Source organism: Rhinatrema bivittatum, chromosome 5, assembly GCF_901001135.1.
Source record: "Rhinatrema bivittatum chromosome 5, aRhiBiv1.1, whole genome shotgun sequence".
Classification (NCBI taxonomy): domain Eukaryota; kingdom Metazoa; phylum Chordata; class Amphibia; order Gymnophiona; family Rhinatrematidae; genus Rhinatrema; species Rhinatrema bivittatum.
Genome location: NC_042619.1, coordinates 29,586,452 through 29,603,611, shown reverse-complemented (window position 1 = coordinate 29,603,611; position 17,160 = coordinate 29,586,452). Strand labels below are relative to the sequence as shown.

General features: G+C 48.1%; 1 protein-coding gene across 2 annotated transcripts in view; it reads left to right on the top strand.

Annotated features, from left to right (window-relative positions):
- The window catches only part of CLNS1A (chloride nucleotide-sensitive channel 1A), a 101,995-nt gene that overhangs the window by 20,216 nt on the left and 64,619 nt on the right, over nt 1-17,160 (top strand). For both annotated transcript variants that reach the window (XM_029602184.1, XM_029602186.1), the window contains exons 2-3: nt 459-595; nt 2,120-2,215. In XM_029602184.1, coding sequence (XP_029458044.1) covers nt 459-595; nt 2,120-2,215 — 233 coding nt within the window. The remainder of the gene's footprint in view (nt 1-458; nt 596-2,119; nt 2,216-17,160) is intronic.

Below are 17,160 nucleotides of genomic sequence, written 5' to 3'. Positions count from 1 at the left end.
TTAATATTTGGACTTTGTTTTTGGGAGGGGAGTCAAAAGCTTTTTGGACCTAAAGACCCATAACATTTCATACTCATATTTTTTTAAGGGAGGATAACTCAATCTGCTAAACCAGCATTTTTTCACTGCAGTGGGAGATTGGGCCCTGAGGCCCACACCTGAGGTTTTTTTGTTCCCCCTGCAGTCACTGCTTTAAATATCGCTGGTTAAGTGAAAGTTATCCAGGTAAACCTACTCTGATAACTTTGCAGAGATAGCCAGTTAGGTTTCAAAGTTATCCAGGAATATTCAGCGGGATGTTTATCCCGCTGAATATTCAGGATAACTTATCTAGCTAATTTTAGCCAGATAAGTTATCCACTGACCTTCTTTTTTTTTTTTTTTAATTTTTAAATTGTTCTGCATATTCCTGTGCTCTTTAGTGAGCCCCTCAGTTTTACTTATGTTTGTTATTTCAGTCGATTGTCCTGGCTGGATGGCTCTGGAATGGGCTTCTCCTTGGAATATCCATCCATCAGTTTACATGCGGTTTCTAAGGATGTCGCTGCATATCCCCGCGAACATCTGTATGTCATGGTGAATGCTAAGCTTGGAGGTGAGAGACTTTTCTCTGCTGTTCTCAGTTTCCTCTTCTTCCCTTATACTGGCTGGTTAAAAGGCAGAAAAGAAACACTCTGAGATTCTGTAGTTGTCTCTTTTTTCCCTGCTACTCTGAAAGACAAGCATGTAGTGGTCCCATGCAGTGAAAAGAGGGGGTACAACAGCCCAGGAGACTGATTTAAAATAAGCAACATGAGAGCTGTCCTCAAAGAAACAGAGTTTGGGGAAATTCAACTCCTTTGGTTGTTGCTTTATCCTTTATTTACTTATTCATGCCTTTCTTTCTTTTGCCACCCACAGCACCGCCAATGCCTCTTTCTGTAAAGGTCAGGGTGGAGTCGTCTTCCCACTGCTGGATTTCTGGCATAGCTTTCCTCAACAAGGCCATTTTGATTACTTTAAATATTCTATTGGCAGTCAGCTACTTTGAGAAAACATGCAGTATGCTTTACATTAGAAAGGTTTGGTTAAGGGGGACAGATTGCTTTAGTCAAATTAAATAAAAGGGAGCACATTTTTGCCATGCATGTATGTGTTGCGGTTTGCTCCTTACTAAAGGAGCAAATCCTGCTAGCAAAAAAATGATTAAGCATTGTTTGGATGGAGGCTTGTCTGTTAGCCCTCAGCCAGTTGGCAATCTTAATTTGCTGAGCACAAGCAAGGGAAAATATATATATATTCCTCCCCTTCCTCTGGCACAGTGTATAGAGCTAGAAAATAGTAAGTTGAAAAAGGGAAAGGCACACCGAAGTTATTTATAAGTATAACCCTCCAAACAGAAGGCATCCCCCAGAGATAATTGCCTTTCCATCTACTGTCTCAAAGCTAGCAACCATGAAAGCTTTTATGTTTGCAATTGTCCATGCAAACTAGTGGTTTTCTGTCAGTGTTATTTTCCTGGGGAAGGGAAGCAACAATAACCACACAAGGAGTAATTAGTTGTCTTCCTGCTTTTCAAACAGCAGTTTCATTAGGGGTGTGTGTGTTTAAAAAAAAAATAAATCCCTAAAATGTTTTGTTAATTTACAGTGGACAGTGGGAATCCTGGGGTTGGTTCTTGATTCTGCACTGTTGAAATCCTAAGATTTGAGTCTAGTTCAGATCTCTGAGGAAATCTGAAATATACACACAAACACAGAAAATGATGGCAGATAAGGATTAAAAAGATTAATCTAGTTTGCTCAGCAACAATGTTTTGTTCTCTCTTGCTCCTTGTCCCACCACCCCCATAGCTGGATTTCTACTCTGAAAGACATCAAGCCAGGCAATATTGGATGTAATTTGGCCCCATTCACAATTAAACTTGCAAAAAGTATAATTCTTGGTGTTTCCTTAACCCACTGAGGATCATCTGTGTTGTACAGGATCAAGAGGTGATGCTTAGTAAAACCTGCGTTACAGCTATGGTGTAAAGTCAAGGAACTTATCCTGCTGTGTTTCAGCTCATTGTAAATTTCAAATAGTGCTAGAACTCTGTTAATAAATGTCATCCTTCTCTTTTTCTGGTGATTGAAAATAGAGAGATCCCAAGAATCCAGTATGATAGAAGATGAAGATGATGAAGATGAAGAACCAATCACTGAAATCAGATTTGTACCAAGTGATAAGTCAGCCTGTGAGTATTTCTTTTTCAAACCCTTTGTTATCTTCTGTTAATGGATAAAACTGTGGAGTTGTAGAATTTGAGTAGACATTTTCCTTCATTAATCACTTTGCAGTGAAGCCATTATTTTCTAACAGTTATTGTATTTTACTGTTAACTTATTTTTTGGGAGGGGGAGGGGAAGAGAACATTTATTTAGGGAGTCCATTGAGCCCCTGTCCAGTATTTGTGGGTTGACAGAAAAATCGCCAAAAGTGTTTTGGTGTTTTACGGTGGACAATGGGAGTCCTGAAGTTGGTTCACAACTCAGCATCATGGCTGGCGCCTTAGGGTGGACAGTGGGATTCCTGGAGTTGGTTCACAACTCAGCATCATGGCTGGCGCTTTAGGGTGGACAGTGGGATTCCTGGAGTTGGTTCACAACTCAGCATCATGGCTGGTGCTTTAGGTGGACAGTGGGAGTCCTGGAGTTGGTTCACAACTCAGCATCATGGCTGGCGCTTTAGGGTGGACAGTGGGATTCCTGGAGTTGGTTCACAACTCAGCATCATGGCTGGTGCTTTAGGTGGACAGTGGGAGTCCTGGAGTTGGTTCACAACTCAGCATCATGGCTGGCGCTTTAGGGTGGACAGTGGGATTCCTGGAGTTGGTTCACAACTCAGCATCATGGCTGGTGCTTTAGGTGGACAGTGGGAGTCCTGGAGTTGGTTCACAACTCAGCATCATGGCTGGCGCTTTAGGGTGGACAGTGGGAGTCCTGGCGTTTGTTCTAGATTCTGCTCCATGGTTAGCATTCTATACCGTAGGAATCTGATCTTGTACTGGTCTATTATGTGGTGGTGGTTGTGAAAACAGTTAACATAGACTGGTTTGTTTTTAAAAAGTTTATATCTCGCTCTCTACAAAGTTTGAGGCAGGTCACAATTTAAAACATCCATAAAAATATGAAACTAATTTATGTAAACAAAACACAAAAATATCTAATGTGCCAACAGATGAATATACCAGCAGGCAGCACCTGTGCAAAAAAATCTCTACTGAATATCTTTGAGCAACATTGCGGAAGGGATAGAAGATAAAGTTTGACTATTTGCAGATGACACTAAGATCTGCAGCAGAGTGCACAAGCCTGAAGGAGAAGAGAGAATGAAAAGTGATTTAAGAAAGCTTGAAGAGTGGTCAAACTTGGCAGCTGGGATTTAATGCCAAGACATGCAGAGTCCTGCATCTGGGGTGTGGTATGCCAAAAGAGCAGTATGTGATGGGGAGTGAAAGACTAATGTGCACGGACTGGGAGAGGGACCTTGGGGTGATAGTGTCTGGCAATGTGACAAGGCAATAGCTAAAGCCAGAAGAATGATGGGCTGCATAGAGAGAGGAATAACCAGTAGGAAAAAGGAGATAATGCCCTTGTACAGGTCCTTGGTGAGGCTTCACCTGGAATACCATGTTCTGTTCTGGAGACCGTATCTTAAAAAGGGTAGAGATAGGATGGAAACGGTCCAGAGAAGGGGACCAAAATGGTGTGGGATCTGTATCGGAAGACTTGTGAGGAGAGGCTGAAGGATCTAAATATATATACCTTAGAAGAGAGGATGTGCAGGGTTGGGGCAATATCATACAGACCTTCAGACACCTGAAACGTTTTAATGATGACTAACTTCGAATCTGTTCAGTTGGAAAGGAAACTAGAATTAGGGGGATGACTCAGAATCAACATCAGGAAATATTTCTTTATGGAGAGGGTGGTGGATGCCTGGAATGCTCTTCTGGAGCAGGTGGGGAGGACGAAAACAGTAAATAAATTCAAAAGGGCACGGGATAAACACTGGATCCCTAAAGGCTAGAGGTTAAAAGTGAAGAAAAGGGTGCATGGGGGGTAACCTGCACAGAGAGGAAAATACTACTCTTAAGAGAGCATGTGGATTACTGCGCTTAATCAATTAGCCTTGATGTTTGTGAAGCAACTACACATTGTTCTATGCTTCAGCAGGAGCAAAACACAAAAAGGGGAATTGGATTCAGACAGCCAAAGCTGAGCCCAGCTTTTACAGTCCAGGGTACAGATATGCAGACATTTAGACAAAAAGCACAGGACGACTACTTTGGCCAAGTCCAAAAGCAAAATACAGTCAAGCAGTATTATCTGAATTATCAAGAAGGCTGCTCACCCTGTAAAAATTTTGCTAGCAGTAATTTTGTTATGGGTTTGATAGTTCTTGGTTTTGATTGAAAGTATACTGTCAATGTAAGGCTTGGGGGTAACTTGCACAGAGCAGCAGTTACTACCATATGAAACTCGCTGAGTAAACTAGTTGGACCATTTGGTCTTTTTTTATTTTTATTTTTTTGCTGTTGCTATTATGCTACTATGTTTATGTTTGTGCACTAAATGTCTCCTGAAACAATTAAGTGTTCAAAGCTGCCCTACAGCTAACTTTATCTGCTGTTGAATATGTTCCAGAAGCAAATTCCAGAACAATTGTTCGGCAACTGAAAGTCGACTCTCTAGTTTCCACTAAATGGGCAAGCTTTACAGAAGATGTCTCAAGTAGGCCGCGATTTGTGGAGCGCTATGCACGTGCAGGATTGAGCCCTTCCAGGGATTACTAGGATTGTTTAATATCTTGTAAATCATAAATGCCACTTTATACACTTTATATTTCATATGCCAATAGATGGGAAGCCAGTGTGAAGAATATAGCACAAGTGTGATATAATCATGCTTGCTTACAGCAGTTAAAATATGAGTAGTAGAGTTTTGAACAATTTTCATTGCTCGGATGGAGTTACCTAGTAAACTGAGAAACAGAGTAACTTACAGTAGTCAAACATGGGAAAATCAAAGATTGTAAATCAAAGAAAGGCCAGAGTTTGAATAGTGGTTTTAATCTTCGCAGCAGGTGTAATTTTAAAGAAGGTTGACTTCACTGTGGCTCTAGTGTGATCACATAAAAAAGAGGGATCCAAGAGAACACCTAGATTGCAGATGTGTGATTTAATGGGTAAGAAATGCCCTTCAAACACTGGGACCTTGGGAATATCTATAGAGAATTGTCATGATGATATAATTCAATTTTGTTAACATTCACAACTTGTTGTGCTACATTCAGCATTTAAATGTTGACATGCAAGAGAAAACTGTAGTGAAGTATAGCTTTCCATGATTTCATGGGGACAAAAAACTGAATATCTGCATACAGTTTATAATTTACACCGAGTGTCGCCAAAAGCTTTTTAGTGGTGCAGGATAAATATTACAAAGTAGCGGGAAAACATTAAACCTTGTGGCATGCTGATAGATACTACATGCCATTCTGATGTAAATTGGCCGGTTCATACTACATGTGAACGATCTGTCAAATAAGATTTAAAGCAGGCCAGGATGATAACACCAATTCCTATTTCCACAAGTTGGGAAATCAAGATATTGTGATTTACCAAATCAGATATATATATATATATATATATATATATCTCAAGTAACACCATGATGTATAGTGTTGATATCAAGGTTTTGCCATATTGTATCAGTACAGGATAACAATACAGTTTTCATATATAGTTTTGTGCAGACACAAAATTGATTATCTAAGACAGTGCTCATCAAAAAAATCTGAGAGTTGCTGGAAAACTTTTTTAAAAAGGCAGTAACAAAATTGGGTGATAATCTAAATCCTACAGTATTATCAAGTTATCTTTTTGGAGCAATGGATAGATAGAGGCTTGTTTTAAGTAATGGTGGAAGAACAGCAGTTTGAGACAAATTGACCAAGTTTGTAATAAATGGATTGTCATCCTTTTTTGGTAATAGTTGGACAAGGATTTAGTAGACAAGATGAAGAGTACATTTTGCCAATGATCTGAACAATTTCAAAAGATGACATGGGCAAGAAATCTTTCCATCTGTGATCGACTCATTAGAGGACAACGTGTTAAATACAGTTAAAGAATTTGAAAATTGGTTACAGATGGTAATGGCCCTGTCTGAAAAAAAAAAAATTTGCAAATCTTTCACATGTCAGAATTAGGTTCTGTGACAGCTCTGGTATCCATAGTAGAGGAGGAATTTGTCAAATGCTTCACAGTACAAAACAACGCACTAGTTGTTTTAGAGTTGCTTGAATATGGGAAGAAAAATAAGCCTCCTTGGTAGTTATCACAAGAAAGCAGTATACAGTGAAAAAGGCCCTAAATGCTTTGAGATTGGAGGGTGAAGGAGGAGTCCTCCAATCTCTTCAGTTTTCAGAACTTCCTCTTGGCATTGACTAGCTGAGAATTGAACCAGGGCATAAAGTTAGATCTTCAAATTTGAATGGACTTTAATGGAGCAACAAGATCAGTGGTGGCTTGCACTGAAGCATTCCAAACATAAAGTTCTTCTTGCAGGTTTCTTGCACCAAAGTTCAAAAGGACTCACCACTTCATTTATTGTCTTAAAAACATAGAATACAAATTTGGGGTCAACTCAAGGAACTTTAAAAATGACTTTCTAACACTTTTATAATAGATTTGAATTTCTGCTTTCTTAGCATTCAGACAGCATAATCTACACAGTGGGTTATGCACCTCTACCAGTAGATGGAAACAGAGCAAAGCTGATGTCACAGGGTGTGTGTGGTGGGGGGGGGGCAACTTGATGGGATAATCAGCTTTTTGGCTAGTCCCCACTCTCAGGCTTTACTTAGATGCCGCATAGTAGGCCATAGTGGCCTTCGCGCACTTTTCTGCACAGACGTTTGCCGAGAAAGTCAGACATCGGTTCACAGGTGTGCGCTGGGATGGGCGCCTATATTTTGGATACTTATTGGACAGGCCTTTTTTTTTTTTTGGCACCCTGTCCACACTTGCTTGTGTGGACGTGCAGCTGGGCACACAATGGTCAGACGCTTTGGGAGAGTGCTGCTAGCAGGTGTTTTCCTTTGTGCTGCTTGCCATATTCAGGCATTTCGGCTTGGTGTCCCCCCACCCCACTCCCCAATTTGTGTCTGCGCTGCTTGGAGGCTCAGGGAGAGTTTTTTTTCTCTGGCTGCTTTTGCTGAGTTTGGCCTTCCCAGTATGATGTGGGAATGGAACTGGAAGGGAGGAACTGTCTGAGGTTTCATTTGGTTTTGGTGCTCCCCTAACTAGATTGTCAGCAGCAAAAGGCTTCTTAGTGGATGCAGGACTGACGCCTCCTGGTTTTGGTATGGACTGTGGTAACACTTGTGCAGTTTTCTGTGTGCAAGATAGCCTTGAAATAGCTTGACGGATTGAGCAGCCGTTTGGCTGGTCCCACTCACAGGTTTTTCTCAGTCGCCGACATGGTAGGCCTAAGAGTTCAGTATCGCAAACTGCGGATCCCCACATACCTGGTGCTGCACGTAAGTGTCAGCGTACATCTATACCTGCTGCGGGTCACGCTGATAGGAGCCCAGGTGGCATGGATGGTGAAAGCTGCCCTTATTCCCTGGAGGATGGGAAATTCTGGGGTTGGAGTTTTATAGCAGAATGTTGCATTTCTTTCATAGAAATGAGTTGCTGGCTTGGATCACCCAGGCACTGAAGATGCTGGGAGTACTGGGTCCTGAAGCCAAACAATCCCATTTAGATTCTTTTATGTAAAGTATTATGGATTATATTCAAGAAATGATTGATCTTGAATGGGACGCCTTGGAAGCTAATTTTAGAGGGGGACAAGCCTTGGTGCTGTACCTCCTGGGTTTGACAGAGAAGAGGGAGCAATTGTGCTTTCTGAAAGTGCATGTACTGGTGTGTACAGTCACCAAGTGGGCGACTATCCCTGTGGAAGGGGGAGCAGCGTGAAGAAGGTGCAGAATAGGAGAAATGAGGCTGTCCTTAAGCAGACACTCAAGGCAGTGGCAATGAATTGCAGATGACCTCTTGCTGCTCCCTTGTGAATCTCTCTTCCTTGCTCTCTCTCAGCAAGTCGATGAGTCTGGTTTGAATTCAGGGCAGTGCCCTATGGCTTCACACCTGGATGAGCCTGATCGCGTTTGATCTCTGAAGCTAAGCAGGATTGAGCGTCAGCTATGGCTGACTAATTGGTGACGAGACAATCCAAAGCTTAATCTTACAAAATGACCTTTTAATGATCACTCTGGTTTGGGAGTGGGGAAAAAAAAAGGCCAATAAGAGGGGCAAGTTCCTCAGTTACCAGAGGATTAAAAGCAGGCACCACGCTCATCCTGGATCTCAAGGGAGTCAATCGGCTTTTGCAAGTGACTCGTTCCCGCTTGGAAACCTTATGCTTGCTGATAAAGGCAGTACAGTTAGGAGAGTTTAAGTCTCTGGATTGTCCAAGGCATATCTATATATTCCCATCTGGCTGGAGTATCAATGGTTTTCTGCATTTTGCTGTTTTGGGGCGACATCAGTTTTTGAGTTCTACCCTTTGGTTTGGACACTGTGCCCAGAACAGGCTATGGTGCTGGTAGCGGCAATGTTGAGAGAGGATGGCATTCTGATCCACCCATACTTCAGTGATTCGCTAATTCACTTCCTTAGCCTACGTTCACGTTCGGCGAGTGTTTGGCTTTGGTGTGAGGAACAAGGGGTTCATCCTTGTTCGGTTAAAATCCAGCTCAGTTTGGGTTTTTGCAGGATGGATTGTTTAAGGACTTGGCTCTTAATTCCTTGAAGGTACAGGTGGCGGCTCTTGCCTTTTTCTGAGGTTACGTGAATGGTGAACCCTTGTCAGCCCATCTGGTTCTGGCCTAGTTCTTGAAAGGGTTGATGCATCCTCGCCCCCTTGCGGTTGCTGGCACCCTTGTAGAATCTTAATCTGGTTCTGGATTTCTGGTGGGTCCCACTTTTCGACCACTATGTATCCTTTTCCTAAGGCTACTTACTAGAGGACTATGTTCTGCACATAGAGTTTCTGAATTGCAGGCAATGTGTTGTCGGAAACAGCCTCTATGAGTGACTCTGGGAGCGGTCCAGATGCAACCTGTTCCATCCTTTAGGCCAAAAGTGGTCTTGGATTTTCACTTGAATCAATCTATTCCCTGCTCACTCTGGGCAGGAAGAGAGAGAGAGGTGGATGAATATAGCCTGTTACGAACCTTGGGTGTCAAGTGGCATATCATGAGGTATTGGGGATTTCGAAATCTCTCAGGAAGACAGATGGGCTGTTTATACTCCACAGTGGGAGTAAACAGGGTGAGCCAGTGTCATGGATTATGATAACCTTTTTTTAATCCAGCGGGCTATTACGGACATGTATGTGGATGCCGAGCAGCTGTTGCCTAGTAAGGCTAGCGCTCATTCCACTAGGGCTCAGGCAGTGACATGGGCGGAGATTAGGTGTTTTGTCTCCCATCGAGATTTGTCAAGCTGCAATGTGCTTTTTCTTATACAATTTTCAGGTATTATCGCCTGGATGTGCAAGCCCGGAAGGATGCAGCCTTTACGTGTGTGGTGGTGTTTGGACCTTGGACAGCCTCCCACCCTGTTCGGGAGTAGCTTTGGTACAATCCCACTGGTGTTGATTAACCTGTCTGAATGCTAAGAGAGGAGAAATAACTACCTTTACCTGATAATTTATTTTCTTTTTTTATATATCTTTATTTAAACACACAGAAAAAACATGTTCAACAATAACAATATACATAGCAGCCAAAGCAGTCTCCGGCAGAAAAACATCCATAAGAACATAAATTGCCATACTGGTTCAGACCAAAGGTCCATCAAGCCCAGCATCCTGTTTCCGAAAGTGGCCAAGCCAGGCTTCATGTACCTGGCAAGTACCCAAAAACTAAGTATATCCCATGCTACTGATGCTAGTAATAGCAGTGGCTATTTTCTAAGTCAACTTGATTAATAGTAGGTAATGGATTTCTCCAAGAACTTATCCAAACCTTTTTTAAACCCAGCTACACTAACTGCACTAACCACATCCCCTGGCAACAAATTCCAGAGTTTAATTGTGTGTTGAGTGAAAGAATTTTCTCAGATTAGTTCATGGAGTGCTCTCTAGTCCTTCTATTATCTGAAAGAATAAATAACCGATTCACATTTACCTGTTCTAGACTTCTCATGATTTTAAACACCTCTTTCCTGTATGTACCCGGATCGGTCCAGACAGTGGGTTGAGCCTCCTTTCCAGCAGGTGGAGACAGACTAAACTTGAAGGATGCCCTATATCAGGACAGAGCCTACTCTCTAACCCTTCAGTATTCGTCTGTCTCCAGCAGGTGTAGCATCTTCCCTTCGGTTCTCTGCTGTAGGCTAGTCGGCCTTTTCTTCTGTCGTCTTTTAGGCTCAAGCAAGTACTTCTAGTAGTTCTCTCGTAAAAAAAAAAAAAAAAAGTGACACTTTTACTTTTTTCCTGGTTTTTCCTTTTCCTGTGTGGGAGACGGCTCAGTCTCCCAGCTCTTGCTGGGCTCAGGGGGGCTTTGCCCCTTTTGCGCTGCATAGCCTGAGTCTGTGTACGCTTCCAGGTGTGGGGACCGAGGCTCTCGGGGTCTCGTTCCCCCCTCTGGCTGCCGAGAGGGTTTTTGACCCCGCTGCTGCGCTCAGTAAAAAAAAAAAAAAAAGAGAGAGAGAGAAAAGTTTAAACTTCAAATAAGTTGCAGGTACTCACCTACCTCTAACTTATTTGCAGCAGTTAACCAGCATTTTTTAAATTTTTCTGGTCATAGCAGGCCTAGAACCGGCAGCCAGACAGGCAGGAGGCAGCAGGTTTCCCTCCTGCTCTCTCCGGCCCTGCAGGCTGTCAATCAAAGCTTTTTTTCTACTTTTTTTTCTTCAGCCTTGGCTCTGCTATGCCCCGGCAGGCAGCCTGCCTCTTTTCTGCAGCCCCCTTCGAGTTTTTATCGAAGGGGCTCTTTCTATGCCTCCCTGCCGGGTGGGGAAGGTCCCTCCTCGGCAGGGAAGGCAAATTTAGCTTGGGGATAGAGTCCCCAGAGCTTGGCTAGGCCTTTCCCGGGTCGGGAAAGCCCGGGAACAGCCGCCATCTTGGATTTTTTAACGGCTCCGTTTTCGGAGCTCCCTGGGCTGGGGGGCCGATTTTTTGACTGCTACCCCCCAATTTGAGCCCCCCTAACCCCCAGGAAGGGATTTTTGCCACCCTCTCGCCTCCCCCTTCCCCACCCGGGTTTTTTTCTTGGCTCGTTTTGAGGTGCTGCTCCCTCCCCCTGCGTAAATACTTAGCGTGCAGGCAGGGGAAAGTGGAAGGTTCCCCCCCCCTCCCCCGGGACAAAATAGTGTTTACAAAAAAAAAAAAAGGAGAATTTATTTTCTCTGGGTAACTATTCATATATTTTAATTCTCCGCTACATGCCATTGCTAGGGTGGCCGGCTATGGAGCCCCCGGAGTCTCTTGGGGCGCGGGTGGTCGCGGGTGCTCCCCCCCCCCCCTTCCTGACTTTCCGGCGGTTCCGGTATTACCGGATCCTGCCGCTAGTCCGGTTGCATCAGTTACCCTTCCCCTCCTGGTACCGCCTTGTTGCCCACGGATATGACCCCGGTCCTGGTGGGATCCCGTGATTTTTTTTTTTAAGCGCTTTCCCCTCCTCCCACGCCCACACGTTTGTCTCTGTGGTGCTAGCAGGCTCCCCGGACGGACTGTACCCTGAACAAGTTCCTCTCCCAGGGGTATGCTTTGTTTTTTGTTTGTTTTTTTTGAAAACGAACGGTCCTCCCTCCGTGGATTATTACGCGGTCCCGTTTCAGGAGGTTTACCTGGCTTTCAAGCGGCCCTGGTACGCCTCCTCGAGGCTCATGTGCGGTGTATTTTGTTGTCCTAGGGCTGGAGGTGTGTACCACTATTTGCAGCAGTCGCCGGCTGCGGGCAGCTCTCCAGTGGGGTCCATGTTAACTTTGCCCTGTGCCCGGGACCCCCCGTGGCCAGAGGCTACGCCTGCGACCCTTCTCCACCCCCAGACAACAGCCATAGTCTCGGCTATGTCCGTCACTCGGCCCTCTAGCTGCACCACTGGTCGGCTGTCTTGCCCTCCACAGCCCGATGGAGTACATTGCAGCCCAAAGGTAAACGGTTCCTTGGCAAGGATCTTGTATAAGTAGTGCTTCCTTAGGGGAACGTAAAGCCCATCAGCTTCCGGAAGACTGTCCGAACATCTCGGTCCTTATACCTTCTTGTCCACGTTTTGGGGCCAGCAACGGTATACCCCATGCGGGCACGATGACTCCTCAGGGGGTCTTGTTTCCTCTTGATCGCGGCTTTTTTGTCACAGCCTTCTCATGGGCGCCATTCCTCTCGCAAGGATGGCCTATGCACGCAATCCTCACGCCTGCACACTCACCGGAGTTTTCCATGCCTCATTCCTCGGTCTCCTTCTTAGGCGATCGCTCTCCTTGTTTTTCGTGCTCTGGGGCCAGTTCTCCGACTTCCTCACAGACGGGTACGTCCTCGTTTTGTTCCATAATTGTCGGGATTGTTTCTGTGTTCCCCAGGGGTTCGTTTCATGCTGCGCTCGGTGGAGCATACTCCACCAAGCTCTTGTGTCTGAGCGCGGAAGCCCCGGTTCCAGTTCTCGCGGGCCAGTATCCTAGTTTTCTTATTGGTTCCTTGTCTCGCCAGAGTCATCCAGGCTCTCCAGATCCCGCTTCTCCGCACGGACACCCTGGGAGTGGTCCTCGTTCCGTTTTGCCCCAGACCGTTCCTCGTCCCACTCGTCTTTGTTGGTGGCATTTTCCATTCTTCGGTTCATCGTGGTTGCCAAAGTCTCTTCGTGTTCACGTCCTCTGGTATTTCTAGGTCTGGGCACTTCCTTTTGCTCTCGTGACAGCACCGTGCACCTTCACCATTGCCTAGGTGTTGGTGGCGGCAGTTCTTCGCCGGGAAGGACTCCTTATCTATTCTTTCTAGATGTCTGGCGCGTCAGGGCCATGGTGGAAGTTCTTGGCGGGCGGGCGGTGTGTCGCGTGCTAGCTCTTTTCGCGTTTCTCGGGTGGATACTGTTTTCCTCAGAGCAGTCCTTAACCCTTCTTGGACTTAGAGTGCTTGGGGGGTCCTCTTGTTACCCCGGTGGGCAAGGACTCCTTGCCTCCTGTGAGGGTCCTCAGGTTGTTCGACCAGTCTTTTTTGTCTGCTCTTGCTGCCTTCTTCGGCTTATGAATGCTTACAGTTCTCGGGCTCCTTGGCTCCTCCCTTGCCTGGTCCCTTGGGTTTTTGCGCATATACGTCCGTTCCAGACAACTTGCTGTCCCGTTCGATGGCGCTGGCGGCTCGGTCTCACACAGTTCTCCCGTTTCAGGCTCGGCCGTCGCAGACTTCCAGGGGTGGTTCTCCCTCCCTCACTTGCTTCCGGAAATGCCTCCCAGATCCTCAGTGGACAGTTGTAACCTCGGACGCCGGTCCCTTAGGCTGGGGGTTGGTCTGCCTTTCCCAGCATACCCGGGGGATCTGGCCAGCGGCTGTCTTGCTGTCTCAAGCGGTTGGCGGCTCGGACGTATTCCTAGTCCTTTTGGAGTTTCTCTCCCTTCTCCGCGGCTAGGCGCTCCGGCCCTTGCCCGACAACTCTACCATTGTGACTTGCATCACTCGCCCAGCTGGCGCTCGCAGCCCGCGGGTGACACTGGACATCTGTCTTCCCTCTGCCCGGGCAGGGAGATGTCTTCAGTGCCCGGCATCCTCCCGCTCCACGGGCTAGGGGCATATGCAGGCCGAATTCCAGTCGGCAGTCATTCGATCCCGGGGAGTGGGAACTCGCTGATACAGCCATGGCGCTATCTCTCATAGACAGGAGGTCTCTTACCACCTGGGTTGCCTGACAACTATTCGCGATCCCACTGGCCTATTGGTCCTTCCGCTGGAAGCTCGACGGACGTAGGTACTCTGGCTTTATCCTGGCCGGCGGATGTTCTCCCCCCCCCCCCCCCCCCCCGTGGTCCCTGGGCGGGAAAGCCTCAGAACGATAGATCTCCACCGGAGTCCCGTGGTTCTGGTAGCACCCGAGTGGTCGCGCCGTCCCGTGGTTTTGCTAACTCGAGAGGCCGCTCAGGCTCTGCTTCGCGGTTCTCTACCCTAGCGACGGCCTGACCTGCGGCTCAGGTGCCGGTATTCTTCGACTAGTCCAATCGCGCTTGTCTTGCGCCCTGTTTTTCTATGTGGCAACGTCTCCGGCGCGAGGGTTATTAGGAGTAGGTCTTCTCCGCCTTACTGCGGACCCGGCATGGTCGACTTCCTGGCATACGGCGTCTCTGGTTGTGAGTCTGTTTGTCTGGCGTTGGTTGTCTCGGCATTCTCCGCTCCAACTTATTGGTCTTTTCGTCTTCAAGTCAGTCTCCTAGGGTTCTTCCCTTTCGTGTTCGGCGCGTACAGGTCCACCCGCTCGTCTTCTCCTGGGTTGGTTGGGTGGTCATCTCTGAGCGGTCACCCATCTGCGATTCGGTGTTTCAGGGGCATTAGGCATCCATGTTCCTCTCTCGCCCACTTGCCCGTCGTAGATTTTTAATCTGGTTTTCCCTGTACGTACCAGGATCAGTCCAGACGGTGGGTTATGTCCCCCGTCCAGCAGATGGAGTCAGAACAGAGCTCGAGGGCTCCGCCTCCTATACTAGCTCACCCTCTGCTAGAGCTCAATATCTTTCTGACTCCAGCAGATGTGAGTTGGGGAAACAGTGCTTCCCCAGTCTGACAGGTTTTTGAGTCTCTTTCTACTTTGCTTTGAGTTCTACCTGTCTTTTGTTTGCTAGCTAACTATTTGGATCAAGTTAATTGAAAAAAAAAAAAAGTTTTTATTCTGTCAGTGATTTGAGGAGGCGTGCTTCTCTGTTCGGCCTCCTCCTGCAGTGTCACTTTCCTACGTTTGGGGTAAGTGTTTATTTCTGTGTGGTTTTTCTTGCAGCTTTTCTCTTCACTTGTCGGCGTTTGCCGGTACACCCGGCTCTCTCACGCGGTCCTTGACGGTCCTGTGGCCCGGCGAACGCTATCTCGGGCCTGGGCGCGCCGCTAGCGGTTTTTCCCGCCGGCGCCTACGGATCTGTCAGGCGGGTTGTGTCGGCCTTTCGGCCCCCCCCCGCGGTGTGCTTCCTTTTTGGCCCCCCCCCCCCCCCCCCCCCCCCCGAGGCGATTTCTCATAGCGGCTTCTTCATGCCGCGCTTTTCCCACTGCGAGACCTGCGGTGAGGCAGGGTCTCGTTTTTCAAAGGAGGGAGTTTGCCCGCGCTGCCTCCCTGAAGGGGAAGGTGGTTTGCGTGGCTCGGGTTCGCGCCCAGTGCCCTCCTCACCACAGCCAGGGATGAGCGGGCCGGCCACGTCCTCGCCAATGGCGGGAACGGCGGCCATTTTGGAGCGGGATTTTCCTTCAGAACACGCTCCGGAGGAAACAGACGCAGTTCGGGGTGCCCCCCGCCTGCACCGAAGCCCAGAGGAAGCTCTACCGGCCCGACCACCGCAAGGGGCCCCTGCGGCTGCGACTTCAGCCAGCCTGCCGTTTTTTCCCCCGGACTTCATTTTAAAGATGCACACGGCTTACCTGCAGGGCCTGACAGAGCCGGGGGGAGCCCCCTCGGGGCCTCCTGCTCCCAAAGATCCCAAGCTCTCGTTTCCGGCCTCCGGGCCCCTGTCCTCGGCTGGGCCAGCCACAAGCTCCTCGGCTTTGCCATCCCAGCCTCGAGTGGCGGGAGCGGCTCCCCCTTTGGGCCCTGACCCTTCGGACCCTCCGGATCCGGCGCAATTGGAGGGGCAAACGGAGGGCGACGACCCGTGAGCCTTGCGGATCTTCCATAAGGAGGAACTAGAAGACCTGCTCCACCAGACCCTTCAAGAGCTAGATCTGGATCCTCCACCGGACCCCCCGGCGCCTGTGGCTCCGGCGGTCGAAACGTGCTCCAAGAAAGGGGACCCGGTCCTGGCCGCCCTTAGGCCTAGGGCTAAAGTTTTCCCGGTCCATGAGTCTTTTCTCCAGCTCCTCACGGGGAAATGGAACGTCCCTGAAGCGGCATTGAGGGTCACCCGGGCCATGAAAAAATTATATCCCTTGCCTGAGGATTTCTTAGATCTCATCCGTTTCCCTAAGGTAGACTCGGCGGTCTCAGCGGTGACTAAGCGAACTACGATCCCGGTGACGGGCGGGACGGCCCTACGGGACACACAGGACCGCAAATTGGAGACATTTCTCAAGAGGGTGTTTGAGGTTTCGGCCCTAGGGATGCGAGCTGTCATGTGCAGTTCTTTGACCCAGAGGGCTAGTCTGCTCTGGGTCCAGCAACTCCTGACGTCGCAACAGTTGCCTCCGGAAGAAGCAGCTCAGGCCGACAGCCTGGAATCTGCCATCGCTTACGGGGCGGATGCTCTGTATGACCTTTTTCGCGTTCTGGCCCGCTCCTTGGTGTCGGTGGTGGCGGCTCGTCGCCTCCTGTGGCTCCGGAATTGGTCTGCGGACGCCTCCTCCAAATCGAGCCTGGGATCCCTTCCTTTTCGTGGGAAGTTTCTTTTTGGGAACGACCTGGATCAGATCATGAAGTCACTGGGGGAAAATGCAATGCATCGTCTACCCGAAGATCGGCAGAGGCCTTATAGGCCGTTTGCCTCCACCAGAACCAGGGCTCGAGCACAGCGACGCTATAGATCCTACCGGCAGTCCAATCCTCGCACTGCTCCCAGTAGATCCCAACCGTGGTCGCGGTCCTTTTGTGGGCGGAGGCCCGCGAGAGAGGGCTCGGGCCAGGGGAACCCCCCCGGCAAATCTACCCAATGATGCCAGACCGACCCACTCCTCCTGTCCGCCCATCGGGGGCCGACTCACAGATTTCGTCGAGGAGTGGGTGAAGATTACTTCAGATCAGTGGGTCCTGGACACCATCCAATACGGTTACGCCTTGGAATTTGTCCGTCTTCCTCGGGACAGATTTCTCTTCTCTCCGTGCGGCTCCGACCTCAAACGGATGGCGGTTCAACAGACACTAGACCGTCTGCAAGCCATAGAGGCTATCGTTCCCGTTCCTTTCGCCGAGGTGGGCTCGGGCCATTATTCCATCTACTTCGTGGTT